Below are 20,691 nucleotides of genomic sequence, written 5' to 3'. Positions count from 1 at the left end.
TAGTAAATATGTTTGTAAGTGGTTATTAGACATATTTGTCTTTTTTATTTTTTCTGGAAAATTTTTATTTAAATTTTCTATTTAAATAATATTTAATAAGATATTTTGTAAATATATATATATATATATATTAAAATTGTAGAATTTAGATAGTAAATTTTAGAAAAAATATGTTAAAAAATCAATTGTATTTTAGTTTGTTTAGGTATTTAATATATTTTTTATTAATAAGTTTTAAAATTAAAACAATGATTTAATACAATATAAGTATATATTTGATGGACATTCAAATTAATAATTGTTTTTAATATTACATTTGTTGGGATATGAAACATGATTATATCCTAAAATCTAGTGATATAATTTAGATATTACTTCATATTTTTAGATATATGATTTGGATATTATTGATATAGATTTAGACTATAAATATCTATGTATTCTCACTTTAACATATGTCTGAGTACTGTATACTAAAATTTCTAGCTTAGCAGCGCCCCCAGACGTAGATCATCGTGATCGAACTGGATTACCAAATTATCATATTCTTGTGTCCTTGTTTGTCAAATTATGACTTTCTAAATTTTCGTAACAATATTTTTAAAAACTATGAAATATAAAAAGAAATACTATAATAGTTTTCCATGGTTTTCACAAGTGTCATGGCACTAGTCATTTCCGATTTCTTTTATACCCTTATTAAAATTAGTTTTTGACTTTTTGTAGTACATTAAAAAATAATAGTATTTTATTAATTATTGAAAATGTGTAAAAAAATTTAATATTTTTGTCATTTGACTTTATATATGAAGTAATTGTATGTGTAATTATATATTTATAATTTATGTAAAAATTAAAGGTATTTTGATATTAATATATAATTAATTTTTCTAAAACAGGACAAAGATATTTTGAAACGGGATAGGCGAATATGGTAAAAAAGTTGCTTTGAATTGTAACGGAAAAAGTACAAACTAAAGTTGATTTTTATTGAGTGACTTGTGTTTGAAGATAATGTTTGAGGTATTTATATTTGATATACATTTTACTTTAGTTTCCTATTGTATTTTGTGTTTTTCTATTGTGTACTCCCTTCGTCCCAAGATATTTTGGACTTATTAATGTAGATATGAGAATTTAGATAAAGTATAATCATTAGGTAATTAAGAAGTGTATTAGTAATAATAATTATAATTTAGTAAAAATAATTATAGATTAAGATTAAGATAAATAAATAGTTTAATTAAAATTAAAAAAATTATACAATTTAAAATGTAAAATGTGATAAAAGTGCATAATTATATTTTTTGAAAATAGAAAGAACAAATTATATGAGACGGACGAAAATAAATTATAGAAACAAATTATGCATGATAGAGGGACTATTATGCTTATATATATACCTAATTTCATCATTAATAAAACACGTAATTTTGTAGGGTCTATTTTTTAACAAAAAATACACACATGGTTTTTCAAAACATTAATATATCATACATATTCATTATTTTTATATTTTCTACATAATTTTTTATACTTCACATTAAAAAATATCCATTTAAATTATCTCGCAAAACAAACACACCCGTAGATACTTACAATTATATACTCTCTCCGTCCCCGCCTACTATGTCCACGTTTTCATTTTCGTTTATCTTATTTATTATGTCCTTTTCTCTTTTTGAAAAGAATTATACACTTTAATTTCATTTTAATTTTAATTAGACTATTTAGTTATCTTAATTTTAATCTAAAATTATTTTTATTATATGATAATTATTTTCACTAATACATTCTTAATTATTTACTAATTATATTTTTCCTAAATTTTCGTATTTATCGTAAATCTGACAGTAATCGGAACGGAGAGAATAATAAATAATTTTTTAAAAAAAATTTCAAAATGACGTTTTTTTTTTTTTTTTTTTTTTGTAAACAAAAGAATACCTATTTTTATTTTAAAAATCCAAAACGCATTAAACAAGAGAAAAGGGAAATGAATAGACACATGAATAAATGGAATTATCAATTATTATTATTATTATTATTATTATTATTATTATTTTATTTTTATTTTTATTTTTATTGTCCAATAATATTTGGTGGAAATAATTATGAGAAGATAAGAAGTACACAAGACACAATTTTGTGTATGATGACAAGACGATCATTCATGTTACATAAGAATTATCATTCACATTTTAGTTTCAATAATCAATATATTGTTATGCATTATTTTGTGTCTCACAGGTTTGTTTGGTTGTCATTCAATTAATTTTTTATTTTTGTTAAATAATATTTTAATTTGATATTTTATGAGAGAAAATAATATTATATTTTTATTGAAAAGAATACGAATTGAATAGTATAAATTTGTATTTATATCCACATTTTTTTTAACTATCCATTCATTATTTATTTATTAGTTTTTTTAAAATGAAGAATACTTGTAAACACATAGCGCTTTTTCTCTCTCTTTCTCTCTCTCTATATATATATTAAATAAACAAATATGTATATTTAAATATTTTATATTTTATAAATTAATTTATACTTCATCTGTCATAAGAAAAATATATATATTCATATTTTTTTTTTATCTGTCTTAAATTTTTTAGCAACATTTTCTACTTTTTTTTAGCAACATTTTATCAATATGTACGTATATTACTTTTTATTCTTTTTAACAACATTTTCTACTTTTTTTTTTTTTTTAACTATAAAAACAAAAAATAGACCACGTTAAAACTCATGCCCAAACTAATTGAGTATATTTTGCATGATGGATGAAGTAGTTTATTTATTTATTTTGATAACGTGAAAATCCGCAATCTCTACCCGAAAATGCGCACTGAATAAATGCCCGACCGAACCTAATACTTTGAACCTATGACTCCACGATCACAAATTCACTCTCCACACTTTCAGACCATCCTTTACGATGAAGTATTAATTATATATATTGTTGTTCCATATATCATCAAAAGTGTGGTCATTTTGTCATTTTTAGTCTATTTACGAAAAATTTGTTTATACCAATTTCTAGTAAAAAAGCATTTATTCATCTTTAAATTTGTAATCATTATTGACACATTTATTTACACTATGTAATTATCAATTTTTTTTTTTTTTTTACACTCGATCTATATTAATTTCATGAAAATTCTAATTATATACTTAACTTTTTAACAAAAGTACAAAAGTAATATTAAAATACTATTTTTTTAAATTTTCATGCCAAAATTTTTTTAACACAATTTTGGTGGACAAAGAAAATATTTATTTCTATTTTATATAAAATTTTATTTTTTACTACATGATATTCATATTAAAAATGTTTTATTTAATTATAGTTTTTAAAATATTCAAAATATATTCTTAATGTTTTTTTAATTGAAAAGTAGTATATTTTTATAAAGTATGGTAAAAATTATGAATGTTTGTCGGTAAAACTCCACTACTTATTAGTTTTTATTTTTAAAAAACAGGTCAAATTAAACTCTCTTCAACTCTTAAAAAATTAATTATAAATTCAAAATTATTATTTTAATTTTAATTTTAATTTATATCATATCAAATAATTATTTAATTTAAAATTTTATTATTGAAAAGTAAATCCAAATCCGACCAACACATCCTAAGATATAACCATTTTTTTTTAATTTTTGATTTTTATTTTTTTTTAGGGAAAATGGCTCCCACATAACAATAATGCCAAATGCACTAAAAAAAGCCAAATCCATGTTGTGTGTTTGTTTGGAGTATTGGATTTAAATCCGATTATTCATCCAATTTTTTTTCCAAAAAAACATTAAATCAGAACCCTATTTTTCATTTTTTATATAATACTAAAAATCAATTTTACATTCAAAATATCACATCAATACCTATTTATATCACATCATACAATTATTCAAATTCAAAATTTTTACTATTCAAATCTCGATCCAAAATCTAAACCCCCAAACAAACACACAAGTGTTTATAATTATTCTTTTTGACCAACTTTTCACTAATAATTTCTATGAAGAAGAATCCACAAGTCAAATATTAATTATAATAATAATTTATTTCACTCTCACCAAAAAATTAAATAAATCATGACAATTACTTTAATATTTTAATATTTTAATAAAACATCATTTTCAAATATGATAGTATCATTTTTTCTGGCATTCTATTACTCTTTTTTTAGCAATTTTTTTATTATGTTTTGTTTAAAAATATATATATATTTTTCTTACAAAATATTATTTAGAATTTGATTTGATTTGGTTTTGTATTTTAATTATATTTTTTGAATAATAATTTAATAATGATATTTGAAAAAAAAAATTCTATAAAGAATTGTGCTATAAGTGTGTTTGTTTAGTATTATAATTTGAGGTATTTGTTTCATGTGAAGTATGAGAAATTATCTCGGTGATACAAAATTAATATTTTATATTAATATTAAATTTTGTAAGAAAATAAAATTTATATTATATATATTAAATATCATATTAATTAAGAATTAACTGGGTAAACAAAACCTATATCAAACTCCACAGAAACATACCCAAATTAAACAAAAAAATAAAAATTAATATAATTCTCTGCATATACAAAAATAAATATTTGATAAAACATTTAAATGGAAAAAAAACATTAAATATGATATTTTAAATAAAATATACATTAAAACTTTGATAAAATATTTTTAAGATAAATATTCTGATAAATTATATAAAATAACTAGTTCGAGCAACTTATGAAATATTACATGAATTATAATTATATTTAAATTCAAATTCAAATAAAAAAAAATTAAATCATATAAAAAAAAACTAAGGCTCCGTTCACCCAAATATTTTAAATAAAACAATTTTTGTTGTGTGATATAAAAAATTATATCAAAAATATAAAATATATTATTTTATATTGAATACTTGACTTTTCGATTTTTCTATAATATTGTTTTTTACTTTTTATAATGAGTATTTGAAGTTTTTTTTTTTTAACTTTCGTATAAAATATTATTATTTTTTTATTATTATTATTTTTGGATCACAATTAAAAAATAATATCGGGAGAACAAAGCGTAAATAAATAATTTTAAAGACATAAATTTCAAATCATATCAACATAATATTCTCCATAAGAGAAAGGTGACCCATTGTGGTTCAATAATAATTATTTTTAAGAAGGTAAGATTAGTGGATTATATTCTATATGTAGTACTCCCTCCGTCCCAGATACCTTTTCTGTTATACCGTAGACACGGTATTTTATGAGGGGTGTAATTAGTAGATAATTAAGAATGTATTAGTGAAAATAATTATAAATTAAGATTAAAATAACTAATTAGTTTAATTAAAATTAAAAAATTTAAAATAAGATTAAAGTGTGTAATCATTTTCCAAAAAAGAAAAGTGATATGGTATGTGGGACGGACAGAAACGACAACGTGGATATGGTATCGGGGGACGGAGGGAGTATTATATGCATGTAACAATGCAAATGCAATTTAATATAATATTTAATTTAATTTAAATTAGAAATAATAATTTTTTAATAATAATATACTTTCTTCATCACAATTAAAATTATATACTATATATTTTTTTTTTCTACTTGAGATATTTTAAATATTTATTTTTAAATTTAGTAAATTTATATTTAGATTTGATATTATCTATATATTAAATTACTTAGATGTGTGTCTATCGAGTCTTTTTGTATTGTCTATATAGGTCATTTATTTTGATAATTGATAAGGCAATTTTTATTATTTTCCCTCAAAATTTATAATTTTTTTTTTTTATTCCAGTCACATATTAATACAAAAATATATTTTAATTTTTACATAAATTAAAAATATATCATTACATATATACAATTATACATAAACTATAAAGAGAAAAATATCAAAAATATCTTACCATTAATAAAATACTATTATATTTTAATCTACTACAAAACTTAAAGATGTACTTTCTTCGGAACAAAGAGAGTATATATATATATATATATATGTAAATAGCCAAATTAATTTATAAGACAATTATAAAGATAATAAATGTAAATTACATATTACAAAAATAAAATAAAATTTTAATTCATCCATTTGAATAAAAATACTTATAAAAAAACAATATTAAAAAAATAATAATGAATATAATTTACTTATAATAAATTAAAAAAAAAAGATAACAAATATAAATTAAAATTAAAAATATTATTATCATAAATATTGCTTAGATTTTCTTTTCTAAATTTCGGTTTCCTCATTTTTTGAATCCATTAAATGAAAAAAAAAAAAAAAAAAAAACTATACAAAAATTATATTTAAATATTGAATTTTTGATTAAATGTTAAATTTGTGAGAAAAAAATGAAATATATTATATATATTAAAATTTGTGTTAATTTTTTTTTTTTTTTTTTTATTGGGCAAACAAACCCAAGCCATATATCCTACTCCCTCTATCCTGTAAATTTAAAATATTTGGATTTGACAGAAAATTAAGAAAAGTAAATATATTTTATTGAAAATGTAATACAAAGTAAAATGGTAATTAGATGTATTTTTAAAAGTTTAGTTAAAAATTATGGAAATGAAAAGATAATATAATAAAAGTATTGACATTGTTGTAAATAATGATTAACTAAATGTTAATTTATTGATTTTGGCAAGAGATAAATTTAATTTGAATAAAAAAAAGGAGGAGAATAAATCTGCATGGAGTATTTTTCAATGTTTTATATTTTTCTATATAATTTTATTTAGAAAATATTTATATTTGTGTATATATATAATTATGATATTACATACTACCTCTGTCCAAAAGTAAGTTTTTCAATTGAATTTTACATGCGGATTAAGATAAATTAACATTATATATATGTATAATAAAATAATGTAATGCTCATTTTACCTTTGACATTAAAGTAAAAAGTAATGTGAAAATAAAAAGTAGGAGTATTTAGATGAGAATTATTTTTTTAAAAAATAAAAATAAAAATTTTTAATTTGAGCAAATTAAAATAGTAAAGTGAAAATTTTATTTTTGAATAGAAAGACTATATATTAGATATTTTTATAATTTTATTTATAAAATATCTCATTTTATATGTACCGAAAAAGATGGTGTTTTTTATATTTTATATGAATCGATTTTGAAAAATAGAATAAAAAGTAGAAAAGAAGATACTAAAGGAAGAAGACGAGGAAAATGAAATATCAAATAAATAATATTGTGTGTAAGTATATTTTTAATTAATTTGGTTGAGTGTTTACAATATTTTAGTTTTTAACTTTTTAGATCAATCCAAACTTTTGAATATTTGGTTTGAAGAAATATTAGGGGCAACATTCAATGAATTTTGCTATTCTTTTTTGCTTGTTTTTGTTGGTTGGAAGAAAATATACTTATTTTTTTCGTCGAATAGAGCATCGCCATACAATGCGTAGAATAGTCTAACAACTACACACATAAACGTTAATTTAGTAATGAAATATTTACTTTTGTGTTTTTCTTTTTTTTTTTTTGTGACCCTTTTTCTCCCGAAGCATGTAGTATCTGTTGTTGTGCTGTATTATTTGCTTATCTAGAATCATTTCTCGTCAATGTGAATGATGTTGCACATACGACTGAAACTGATCACATTGTCGTATTTGTCATGCTCTAAATGTGACAAACAAAATTGCATCTTTACAATTTTATTGATATTAGTCAACTCTTGCTTGATTTGGTTGATATGTAATTTGATGAGTCCTTTTTTTTGAATCATTCATCAACGGTGCTCCTACCTACATATTTCGCGAATGGTTGATTCTTCAGTTTTGTATAATTTTTTTCGGCTGCATTTTTATGCCTTGATCATATTCTTGGTTTAAAATTAATTGACTTACATTTTTGCATTTTCACTTTCGCAGCGGTCTAAAAATAAACACATACTTTCACGAGATGTTAAAAGACATAGCAACAGTTTTAATTCGGCCTCTTCAAAGCTTTCCATCTCCAGAATCTTTAACGAACATCCGCACCACTTTACTTTTCATATCAACACTAAGGTTATGTCATTAAAACTCTAAATAGCTTTTGAGGATAAAAAATGTTATGAAAATAAATAATGCTATAGTGATTGTGTGTTATTACTTATAAATGGAAGAAAAAATTCTAAATTTACCACTAGAAGAATTAAAGAAACACTACAAAAGAAAAAAAATAATTTTGCTACAGATCATTGGTATGAAATTCATTTAATTTCAAATTTGCTATCATTTTTGCTACAAAGTATATGTTGGTCATAGTTAAAATAAATTTGAGGGAATAATTGCTACAAAATTCATCCCATCACAAAATTGCTAGACTATTTGTTACAAAATATATCCATATCACAAAACTACTAGAATGATTGCTATAAACCTTCTTCGTCACAAAACTAAAACCCTACACAAATACTAGAATTCATACTATTTCAAATTAAAATCCTTCTCCACTCCGATATGATTCACTCATTTTCTCAAAGTACTGTGGTGTAGCGGAGGTTGGTTCTGGCGGCGGTTTGAAGATTTTGCTCGGTAAGTTTATATTCAATTTTATTTCTCTATCACTGATTCTCGATTTGGTCTTTTCATCGCCAAGGAGTTATTCTAGCCGGAGATGCTTCTTTTATTGTCGTTACAGTAGTTATTGGCCGGTTAGGTGATCGAGATGATTGTTTGGTTCTCGATTGATTATACGTTTAGGTGCGGCTCCATTTTATGCTTTCGTTGCTCATCCATTGGGTGATAAAAAAAGGAACAAAGTACGATCAAGTAGAATTGTTCCTCAAGCTAGTACCGCACGATTTGGCTTCGGCAGTCCCTAGTGTACAATCATCTTTTAGCGGTAGTGACGGGCACATTACAAGTTCATTCGCCAACAATGATCGATTAAAGAAGGTAGAAGACAATGTTGGGGAAATCTGCACTCCCATGTCTCATGTGGACCAAACATATGACTAACTTGATGTTCTATATCAAACCATAATAAATCAAAATCTGACTATCATGCAAGAACTTAGGCGGATGCGAGGAGGTGACTACTACCAACTTGATCCTGATTCTGATGATGGTGACACATCGGTTTATCTTTTGATTTTCTGTATATTATTGATTATTGGACTTAATTCATATTTTTGGAAAGATATTTTATCTAATTTTATTATATCGTAGATATTTGGATCCATTTGGGTGATAATTTGACCTTCAATCCATGTTAATGTATGTATTTTTGTTATTGTTACAAGTTTGCTTCTTGTTTAGGTTATATAAATTTTGTGAATGATATGTATTTCAACGTTGAAATTAAATTGCTTAATATTTAGATTTTGAAGAAAGAAAAAATTAGCAAGATGTTAGAAATATTTTTTTCTAAAAAAATTTGCTACAAATATCACCCAGCAATTTGGGTCAAAAATCATCTCTCAGAGATTTCCCATAGCAATATTTGCTACGGAATGTCGTAGAAAATATTTATAGCAATTGTTACGAATTCCATCACAATTTTCCATCACTATAATATTTATATTTTCTTATAAAAATATAATATTTTTTTACAACATATCACATAAAGGACTATTTAAACTAAAGCCCAAAACCAAATTTTAATACTAAACTTCAAATTAAAGAACACACTCCATGGGGGGTTTGTTCTTTTTTATATTTGTTGATTTGTTGTTTTAATTTTTATTTTAAATAGTAATTAGATATAACATTTTAAAAAAATTAGTATTTTATAAAAAGAGTCATAAAGTTTAAAGTAAAAAAATTGAGAGATCCATATAAACATTCCCAAAATAATATAATATATTTTATTAAAAATCCCAAAGTAATTTTTTTTTTTTTTTGTTTTTTCACAGAGAAGAGCTTGTGAATGCTATACTAATGCATTGATAAGTATTAATTACATTTGGCAAAAATTCTAAACCTAATCAACAATCTAACCCCATAGCTTCATAGTAATACTACTTTCATTACTTAAATAGATATTTATTTATTTTTATATTTGAATCTTTAAATATTAATATTATATTAATATAATGTACAAATAAAGAAAAAATTGATAAAAAAACACTCCAGTATTAAATAATACAAATATAATAATATTTAGTAAAAGATATTTTTAATATTAAATATAAATCGATAAATACATTGTTAAAATGCAAATAGAATATTTAGTTTTTGTTGCCTCCACAATAAATATAATAATAATAAATTGAATTTGCCAGTTTATCCAAACTCAATGGCAACCTTCTGACCTTTTTCTTAAAAAAAAATAATAAATTAATTATTATATTTTTTCCTAGTATTTTTTCGTTTCAAAATAATATTTTTATTTTATCATTTTGGCATGTTCCAAAATAATAATCCAATTCTATTTTTGGTAATTAGTTTATCACATTTTTACAAAATTAATCCTACTTTTTCAGAATTACATCAAGTAGATGCATTTTGGTCTTTTAAAAAGTACTTCCACCCACTATTACTGTAATATTATTAATCCTTAACTGTCATGTACATCTCATATGTTCGTATTGTTTTGGAAGCAGATGAAGTATATTTTTAAAAAAATGATAAAATATCAAATACTCTAACCCATCCCATTTCAATGTATTTTTTTGGAGTTTTGTAGCCGATTAAGAAATAATAGTATTGTATTAATTAGTAAAATGTGTAACAAGTTTTGATTGTTTAGTCTGTTCGAATTTATATAAAATAATTGTATATGTAATAATATATTTATAATTTAAGTAAAAATTAAAGGTATTGTAATATTAGTTTATGATTACTTTTACTTAAAAAAACAGAAAAAAAATTACTTTTGAATGAGATGTACAAAACTAATAAAAAAAAACTTTGTATTGACAGACGAAAATAGTAAAAATGATAGTATAACTCACAGGACGGAGAAAATAGAAACTAATTAAAAAAACTATAACCATATTATTCTACTAAACAAAAAGGGCTCTAGTTAGCCCTCAAGATGCCTAAGGGCATCCACAACGGGAGACGCTTGTTGAGAAGCGCCTCCCACGTCATCATTTATTAAATAAAAAAAAATTAAAACACCAATTAACATAAGGAACGGTACATTGCGAGTGTACCGTTTCTTCCAATTTTTGTGGGCCATGGTCCACTTTTTTATTCAATAAATATTAAAAATAATATTTATAATATATACTTTTTTATTTATATTTACAATAATTTGTTTTATTAAAATATTAGATTTAAATTTTATTATATGAGTTTTATTTAATATTTTTTTTATTAAAATAATATTGTTAATAACTATAATTTTTAATATAATATTTTTATATTTTATGTAACTTTTTAATGCATATTTTTGTAAAGCGGATTTAGTTGAACACATTTGGGAGAAATTTGGTCAATCGACTAATTAATTTATTTGAAAAATATATTGTAATATTATGTATTTTTTATTAAATTTAAGTTTGAATTTTTAATTAGTATGTGGGTGTGGAATTATTATTTTTATTTATTTTATTTATTTATGCTAAATAATTATTTTATTTTAATTAAATATTATAAGAATAAAATATAATGAAAAAATATAAGTTTATTTTATAAATAGATAAAATATTTAATGAGGTGGAAAAAGTAAAGATTTTAAAGGGTTATTTGATGTGAATGTAAAATATAGTTGGAGTTCTTCGTGACGTGGCGGAGAGAGAAACTGACGTGGCACAGGAGAGAGAATGGGAAGAAACCCTGGATGGGTTTCTGTGTTGTGGATGGCCTAAGTCTTATCATCCTCATAGGCATTGCCAACAAATCTTTTCCAAAAAAAATGTTCCCTCCAAATCTTACCCATCTTTTCGATCGGAATCCCCTTCGTCTCCGGGATCATATAGTACTCGAACACCGACATTACGAGCACCGACGCCCCGAAGAAGAAGAAAAGCCCCGACTTCATGTGGCACAACATCGCCAAAAGAGTTTGCGCGATCACAAACGTCATAAATAGGCTCACCGCAACCACGACACTTTGGGCCGCAGATCTGATCTCCAACGGGAATATCTCGCTCGTCACAACCCACGTTAGTGGGCCCCACGAAAGCCCAAATCCTAGTAAATAGACACATATCAAAATCACGACGGCCCACGCATAGCCCTTATCGACCACATTATGGTCGCCAAGTTTCCCCGCCATCACCCCTCCGATCAAAATTAGGGCTACCAACATTTGCACGCCCCCGGCGTGGAACAAAGGGCGGCGACCTACTCGATCCACTAAAACTACGGCGAGTAACGTAAAAATCGAGCCCACTAACCCTGTTAATATTGCTGACAATAGGGACATGTTCTCACCGGAGCCAAGTGTAAGGAATAGTATCGGCGCGTAAAAGCCTATGACATTTATTCCTGTTAACTGTTGAAAAAACGGTATCGCTATAGACATCACTAGTTGCGGTCTGTACTTCTGGCGAAGTAGATTTTTGAAAGGGTGTTTTATCGCCTTGGAAGCGTAGCTCGCTTCGACAAGATCATCGAGCTCATCTTGGACGTCGTCGGTCCCTCGGATCTTTTTCAAACCTTCCCTAGCCTCGTCCGCATTTTTTCTATGTTGGACGAGGCTATTCGGCGTCTCGGGCAAGAAAAGCGCCCCGAAACCGAGCATTGCAGCCGGGACACCCGCCGCGGAAACCGACACCCGCCAACCCCATCCGCCGGAAATCTTTGCCGTCGTATAGTTGATCAAAGTAGCCATGTTGTAGCCGATGGTGAGGCACACTTGGAACGCGATGTTGAACGCTCCTCTGTATTGCGACGGCGCCATTTCCGACAGGTACAACGGCACCGACTGCAGCCAAAAAAGAAATTCAAAAAATTGATCTCAATAGAAAATAATTAGGTAAAATTGATCATAATTTTTCTGTGCTTTCGAAATTCAGCGTAAATTTTTTCAATACTTTGAAAATTTCATGACACCCTTTATACTTTAAAAAACATTGCATAAAACTCCATTGCCATAAACATTTCTTTTATGATGAAAAGATGATTTCCTATCTATATGTTTTGCATAACAAAGGGGGTTATAAAGGGTGTCATGCAATTTTTTAAAGTAAAATAGAGATTTACATTTAATTTTGAAATCACATACTGAGTTGATGCCAATATTTTTAAAATATAAGAGGATTTTATGCCATTCTTAAAATAAAGGGAGAATCTACTCTGAGCAATTTTGCCAAATAATTAATCTGAAATCATAGAAGAAGAATTGATATCAATCGAAATCGACCTGGTTAGCGAAGCCGAGGCCAATGCCAAGCAAAATGCGGCCGAGGATGAGCATGTAGATGTTCACGGCGGCGCCTCCGACGGCGGCGCCGGCCATGTACGCAACGCCGCCGACAATGATCGACGGCCGGCGGCCGTAGTCCCGTGTGACGACGGCGGCGAGGAAGGAAGAGATAAGGCCGGCGAGGTATAGCGAAGATGTAAAGGTTGTCAAAAGCTGACTGTCGAATTTGCAATAATTGCTAATCTTAGTGTCTTCCCTCATCTTCTTGTAAACCCCCGGGAAGAATTTCTTCAAAAATGGATCCATCGAACTCACCCCGCCTGATCAGACACAGACAAAATCACAATTTACAGAGATACATAAATATATATATATGTATATATGATTCGGACAATCTATGTCTTTAATTTCTGCAATTGAGCAGAAGAAGAATTGAAGGACTGACCTGAGACGCCGATATCGTAGCCGAAGATAATTCCGCCGGAGGCAGCGACCAGACAAGAGAGCAGCACGTAGCTTGTGACGCCGCCGTTGTACCGCCGGCCGCCGTCGTGGGTCTGTGACTGTACGGACACCCCAACCGCCATGGCTGAGTGAGTCAGAGTAAGTTGAAGAAGAAGGAGAAATTAACTAATTTGGGAATTTGAGAAAGATAACGACGACGACGACAGGCTACTGTTCTTTGCAGGCAAGTGTCGTATAGTGGTGGCCACTGTTTCGATGTCGTGATATTTTGAGAAATAATAAAATTTGTTAATTTTTTTTTAAATCCTACTTCCAATTTATTTAATGTTACATTCATAAAATAAATAAATAAATAAATAATGCGGCTCTAAATGTCTCATTTATTTTTTTTATTGATCGTTGAATATTAATTAAAAAAACTGTAAAATATTTTCATTTGTATCTTATAAGGACATTTGCACACAAAATTATATAATATTTTTAATATTAAATATTATGACACAAATGATAAATGTGACCTAAAAACGGATTGAGAAGTACAATTTTAGCATCTTACAAAACTAAAAAACTATTCTAAATTTATTAAAATTTTATTTTAATAATACATGGAATATACGTGAATAAAATGTAAAAATATTCAAGAAGCTATAAATACCCAAATGGAGTCTATTTTTAAAGTTATGTTTAGATTTAGGACAATAATTTTAAAAGCCCCAACGATTAGGTGGTTTCTAATATATGATTAAAGTTCAATATTTAGAAAAATAATATATATATTTTTTATTTTTATAGTACTGATTACAAATGATATAAAATAAATAAGACTGTGAACAAGTTTAATATGAATACATGGAATTTTTTGTATCATTTATAAATTATTTCTTCTAATAAGTTTCTTTTAGCATTGTTCATCAAATTTTTTCGATATTATATCGAATAGTTATTTTTATTTAAAATCATGTATTAAAATCTATATTGTATAAAAATATCACATCTAATATATACATTACATCAACCATTTTTTTTTTTCTGGGGATATGATCTCGCACTTTTTTTTTTTTTATTTAAAATTAAAAAATATAATTATTTCTTCAAAATATTACATTAATTAGTGTTTAATTTGAAAGTTTACTATTTTCAGATCTCTTACTTAAAAAACCTTTAAATGATACATTTGAACTCATATCTAAATAGAGTCAAAACGAAATATATATATATATATGTTTTGACATTTGTTTTGGTTGGATGTAATTCGTAGGATCATCATATGACAACTTGTCTATTTGGAGGACAACGTTATCTACAAGATCATCAAACTGACATTTCTGTTTAGTTGATAACATTGAATATTTGTAAATTTTGAATAATGATGATTTGATCGTAAAAATTAAGTCATTCTAATATAATTCGACGTGATTATTTTAGATAGGGATATATGGTTGAATAATTAAGGAAGATTTTCAAATTTTCTGATATACTAATGAATAGAATTTTGGAGAAGATTTGACATACAAAATTTATTCCACATTTGAAGAGAAAATTCGAGGGTGAAGATGAAATCGAAAGTTTATAGAGAAAACAATCGTCATTTGGAGAGAAAATTTATTCTATAGTTGAAGAGAAAATTCATGAAATTAATGGCTCTGTTCACCCAACATTTATAAATAAAATGATTTTCAGTGTGCGACATATAAAATTGTGTAAAAATTAAATAAAATATATTATTTTAGTTTGAAATTTTGATTTTTCGACTATTTATAATGAGTATTTGAAGTTATTATTTATTTATTTATTATTTTTTAAAAATCGCAATTGAAAAATGATGTTGAAAGAATTGAACCAATATGAGCTTATATTAACCCTTGATGATTCTACTACAAATCTTTTAGTTTTGCAGAGATCTAATGGATGTGTTTATTTTGTTTAATAGTTTGAAAATATATTTTTTTACGTGAGATATAGAAAATTATAAAGATAATATAAAAATAATAAATACGTTTAATATATTAATTTTTTTAAAATAATGTATTTTATTATTATTATTATTATTTTTTGCAAAATAGCAAAAAAATCACCTGTAATTTTATGAATTCGCTGAAAAACCTTAGTGTTCTAAAATTATAAAAAATCTACTTGTCGTTTTTAAAATGTTGCATATTATATCTCCCCTCTCTAAATTTAACTAACGGACGCTTAGATTTTATCAAATTTGACAATTATACCTTTATTTATATATTTTTTAATTTATTTCCTCTCTTCTTTCTTTTTTTCTCCCTAACTTCTTCTTCCATCTTTTAGATTTCTAAGTTTGGTAAAACATAAAAAGAAATTGAAAGTGAATAATAACTTACGCATTCTCGTCTCTATCTCCATAGAAATATATCAGTTTATGCATAAAAAATCGTATTTTAGGCGCGTGATATACAACCACCGTTAAATCCTAACGGAAGGAGCATTTTTTGCAATATTTTGAAAACCATAAGTATCTTTTTGGAGTTTACGAGAGATTTTCAACAAATTCGAAAAATCACAGGGGAATTTTTCGCTATCGTACCTTAAAATCACGCTGAATGTGTTTACTTCAACATATATATTTTAGAACTATCAATATAAATATAACAAAAACCAAATATTAAAAAAATAACAAAAACTATTATATATTTTTCCTGTAAAATGTGATTGTTAACACATAAGAGAAATTTGTCTTTGAAAATCCCTCTTTCTTTTATGTATTTTCTTCATTCAAAACATAAGAGATTTCATGTTCAGAAAAATTACTTTTATTTTTTAATTTGTTAGAATTAATAATGAAAATATATTTTTTATATAATTATAGCATTTAAAGTGAGTGTCTTGTGTGGAGAATATTTATGTGTTCACACTTAGGAAATAAAGGCTGTTAATGGGCAAATTTAATGAGTGACTTGTAGCACTTAGCTGCCACAATCTATATACCTAACTTGTCACCTAATGTTATTATACGTTAGAATTTTATTAAAAAACAAATTATATAATTCCTCCTCCGTCCAAACAATAAGTATACATTTATTTTTTGCTCAGAGTTTAAGAAATAATAGTGTTTTAATTATAGTTAGTAGGTAAAAGTAATGTAATAAGTATACATTTATTTTTTGCTCAGAGTTTAAGAAATAATAGTATTTTAATTATAGTTAGTAGGTAAAAGTAATATAATGTTATTTTTGCCCTTACTTTTTGGTATAAAAGTAATGATGTGTTGTAAAGTAAGGATATTTGTGGAAAAAAGTGGGATATTTAGTGAAATAGTTACTTTGTAATTGAACGTCCCAAAATAGAAATATGTATAATTTGCAGCTGGACGGAGGGAGTATTTTCTTTTTCGTGTTAAAATTATGTTATACTTCCCCGTCCATAAATAAAGTAAACATTTACTTTTGGTGCGGTGTTTAAGAAATAATAATATTTTAATTATAGTTGGTAGTTAAAAGTAGTATAATGATATTTTTGTCCTTTTTTTTTTTGGTAAAAATAATGATGTGATATAAAGTAAGGATATTTGTGGAAAAAAAGTGAGGTATTTAATCAAATGTTTACTTTGTAATTGGACGTCTTAAAATAAAAATGTGTATATTTTCTAGTTGGATTGGACGGAGGGAGTTTTTTTTTTTTTTGTCATATACTACCTCCGTCCACCCACAAAGTACACAGTGACTTTTTTGTGTTGATTTTTTAATATTAATTATTATATCAAAACGTAGTATAAATAAAGAGAAAATGACAAAAATACATCTATTAATCTCTTATAATACAAATATAATCATATTTTTTTAGTAAACTATACAAATATAAAAATATTTTCAATGTTAAATACAATTGAGCAAAAACATATGATTACTTCATGGTTGGACGGAGGTAGTATATGTTAACTTATGCCTATTATATTTATATATAGTAAACAATTTTATTCATTCAAAATTTTATTACAATTATTTTAACAAATACTAATAATTAATTTGTCACTATTTTTTGTATTAACACTTATATTTTTATTAATATTTAGTAAATTTACTATAATAGTTCTATTTTATTTTTTACTATCTTATTTTAATATTAAAATATTATTATATTTTAGTGTTCGTGTACTAGCAAATTTACGTAATTTTTCCAGACGGAGGTACTAAATTTTTCTTATTTTAATATGTTCTAGTTGATATGGAAATTATTGAATTTAATTAAAGCGACACATTCGTGTGCCTTTGCAATTGGCATTGATATAGTGAATAAGTTGGTCCAAATTGTCATTTAATTTGATTTTTTATACATAATTTTTTTTATTTTCATAAAAATTGTGGTTGAATATTTTATTTTTTAATGAAATGTCTTTTTATCTCATCTCATTTGATATGTTTTTCTTTGAATTAAGTTATCCAATATATTAATTTGGAAGCTATTAGTTTCGATTAAAAATTTACTAAGAACACACTAAAAAATTAATAGCTATGAATTCTTACGTTTAAAAAAAATAAAAAAATAAAAAAAATTGCAATCTAATTTACTTTCAAATAATGTTATAGAAGAAAATTTATCATAGTAGATTAAACTACAATTACACAGTACACTCCCTCCGACCTTATCTAATTCCTCATTTGTGTTTTTTAAGTAAATTTAAAATAATACTTCATTCGTCCAGTAAGAAGAGTAACATGATTTTTCTGCGTGTATATCTTAGAATATTAATTATTATATTAATACGCAGTACAAATTAACGTTAGATACAATGACGCAAAAGGCAAATGGTGCCCTTCTTGTGGGACGGAGGTAGTACTTCTATATTCATTTATAAAAATATGTAAGATAATTTTAATATTTTTTTGAATTTTATATATAAATTAATTGTATATATAATAATATATTTGTAATTTATATAAAAATTAAAAGTATTTTTGTATTATTGTCGTAATTATTTTGACAATAACATAAAATAGATATATTTGGATGGAATGGATAAAAATGATAAAAATAAAATATTGGAGCAGAATTGAGGGAATGCTTAATTTATCTCTACAATACTTGTATTCATACGAGTAAATTAAAAACAAAAAGCAAAAACAAAAACAAATATCGGCAATTTAACATAATCAATTAATTTATTTAAAATTTACTTGAATAAAAGACCAAACTATATATTTCTTGAAGATAACACAAAATATGGTTAATATTATTCTAGCGGCGCTTTTATGAAGAATGTGTTAACATTTGTTGATAAATTTACTAAGAAAAAAAATATATTCTAGCTTAGTGTTGAATATAGGTCCAAAAACACTTGAACATGAAAAAGGTTCGAAGACAAAAGCGCAGCAAAGGAGCCCTAGTCTGTAAAGCTACCCAGCAACAAGAGAGGTGTGGAGCTGCCCAACGGCAATGGAACCTCCAGTCAGTGAAGCTGCCCAACAGCAGAGCCCAATGGAGGTTGATCAGTTAAGATCCAATTTTAAGTTTTTAACTCCCAAAGGCATGGTTAAAGCCCATATTTTGCAATTGGAGGAAGTGGATAAGGAATTAGGGAGTTTGAAAGACTAACTATAATACTCTCCCTAGAATTTAGGGGTAGTTGCTTATGTTAGGATAAATATGGCAAAATAAAACACAACACACACAACAAGAAGTTTATCCAATTGTGTCCTACTTTATATTGTTTTTTTGTTAATTTAAGTTTAGTTTCATGTTAATTTATGTTTCCAGTAAATTTTAGGTTAAATCCATCGAAATTATCTGTTTAGGCTCGAAGCAATGCAGACTGCACTGCCGGAGCTGCCCCCTAATCCGACGATGGACAGGCTCTTTGGAGTGCTTCCGGAACTCACACCAACCGAGTCAACGAATTATCTTAAAGCATCTGAATTTTTTGCTTCAACAATTGGCACGCCCAGTGGGACCAAAGTTGGATTTTATGAAAAATAATGTCAAGGCTTACAAGGGGTTCATTTATACCGCTGGAAGAAAGCTACGGAATTATCACAAGACATTATATGCTTCAGGCCTCAGGGCCGGGGCAGGCAGGAGGTTGGAGCCAACAGCCTGCGGAGGGCTAGAGCCTCTTGGCCGTTGGAGTTTTGGAGAGCAGTATAAGCCTCCACGATGAGCAAGCGAATTTTCAAAAATTGGCATGATCCCGCCAGGGCGATTCAACGGACAACCTATGTGAAATGTGCCAACACCGCCATGGAGATGTCACAGTCCATACGTGGCTAATCTCCAATTGATGAGGACCGTCGAAATATGGGGGCAAGAAGGGCAGGTTGCACAGATGCAGCCGCCGCACACCTTTCATCAGCGGGCAGCTAGAGTGCAGCCGTTGCCACCAAATTAACAGAAGGCCAATTCCAATGGACGTTAATTTCATACCAAATTGCATAAGTAGAGTATTTTCAAAAAGAAAGTTTCAAGAGAAGCCTAGCGCCACTTTGAGTGTGGAAAATTCACTTCCATACGAAAAGGAGGCTACAAAAGTAGAGACTACAGAAGCTATGAAGGCTCCGGACGAAAAAAAGTCTACCGGGACACAGGCTCTAGAGGCCATGGAAACTTCATATGAGAAAAAGTCTACAAGGGCAAAGGCTCTCCATACGAAAAAGGAGCCTACAGGGGCAGAAGCTCTAGCGACTTCAAACGAAAAGAGCTTTACAAAGGCAGAGCTTTGGCTACAAAATTAGCAAATGGAAAGAAATATTTGTGTCCGGCATTAGAGCTAACCAAAGGGTTTATTCCTACTGCTAATATCATGTCGACTAAAGAGCTTATGAGAGACGGACTTAGCACTCAGCCGTCAAAGCCTTCAGTTCAAGACTGTCTATGACCGAAGGCAGACGTTAATAAAGTCATCTTCACAAGAATGACAGTTGGTAATGTCTCAAGTTCAAACATGGAGAAGGCAAGATTGAAGATGGTCAAGAGGG

General features: G+C 26.5%; 1 protein-coding gene across 1 annotated transcript; it reads right to left on the bottom strand.

The window, feature by feature from the left end:
- Positions 1-10,903: 10,903 nt before the first annotated feature.
- Positions 10,904-13,981, bottom strand: LOC127256335 (hexose carrier protein HEX6-like). The gene is made up of 4 exons (XM_051282306.1): positions 13,737-13,981; positions 13,289-13,611; positions 11,786-12,850; positions 10,904-11,015 (listed from the first exon to the last, which is right to left on the bottom strand). The coding sequence occupies exons 1-3, from the start codon at positions 13,876-13,878 to the stop codon at positions 11,786-11,788; spliced, it is 1,530 nt and encodes a 509-aa protein (XP_051138263.1). The 5' UTR covers positions 13,879-13,981; the 3' UTR covers positions 10,904-11,015.
- Positions 13,982-20,691: the final 6,710 nt, after the last annotated feature.

The sequence above is a fragment of the Andrographis paniculata genome, unplaced genomic scaffold (assembly GCF_009805555.1).
Source record: "Andrographis paniculata isolate CXL003 unplaced genomic scaffold, ASM980555v1 Contig55END, whole genome shotgun sequence".
Classification (NCBI taxonomy): Eukaryota; Viridiplantae; Streptophyta; class Magnoliopsida; order Lamiales; family Acanthaceae; genus Andrographis; species Andrographis paniculata.
The sequence above is the reverse complement of the archived record's forward strand: the minus strand, read 5'-3'. Positions and strand labels throughout refer to the sequence as shown.

Excerpts from the sequence above, each read along its gene's own strand:
- LOC127256335 (XM_051282306.1), bottom strand. The coding sequence starts at position 13,878 with ATGGCGGTTGGGGTGTCCGTACAGTCACAGACCCACGACGGCGGCCGG. Across the intron at positions 13,612-13,736 it reads CTACGATATCGGCGTCTCAG|GCGGGGTGAGTTCGATGGAT; the intron begins GTCAGTCCTTCA and ends GTGTCTGATCAG. Across the intron at positions 12,851-13,288 it reads GCCTCGGCTTCGCTAACCAG|TCGGTGCCGTTGTACCTGTC; the intron begins GTCGATTTCGAT and ends TTTTGGCTGCAG.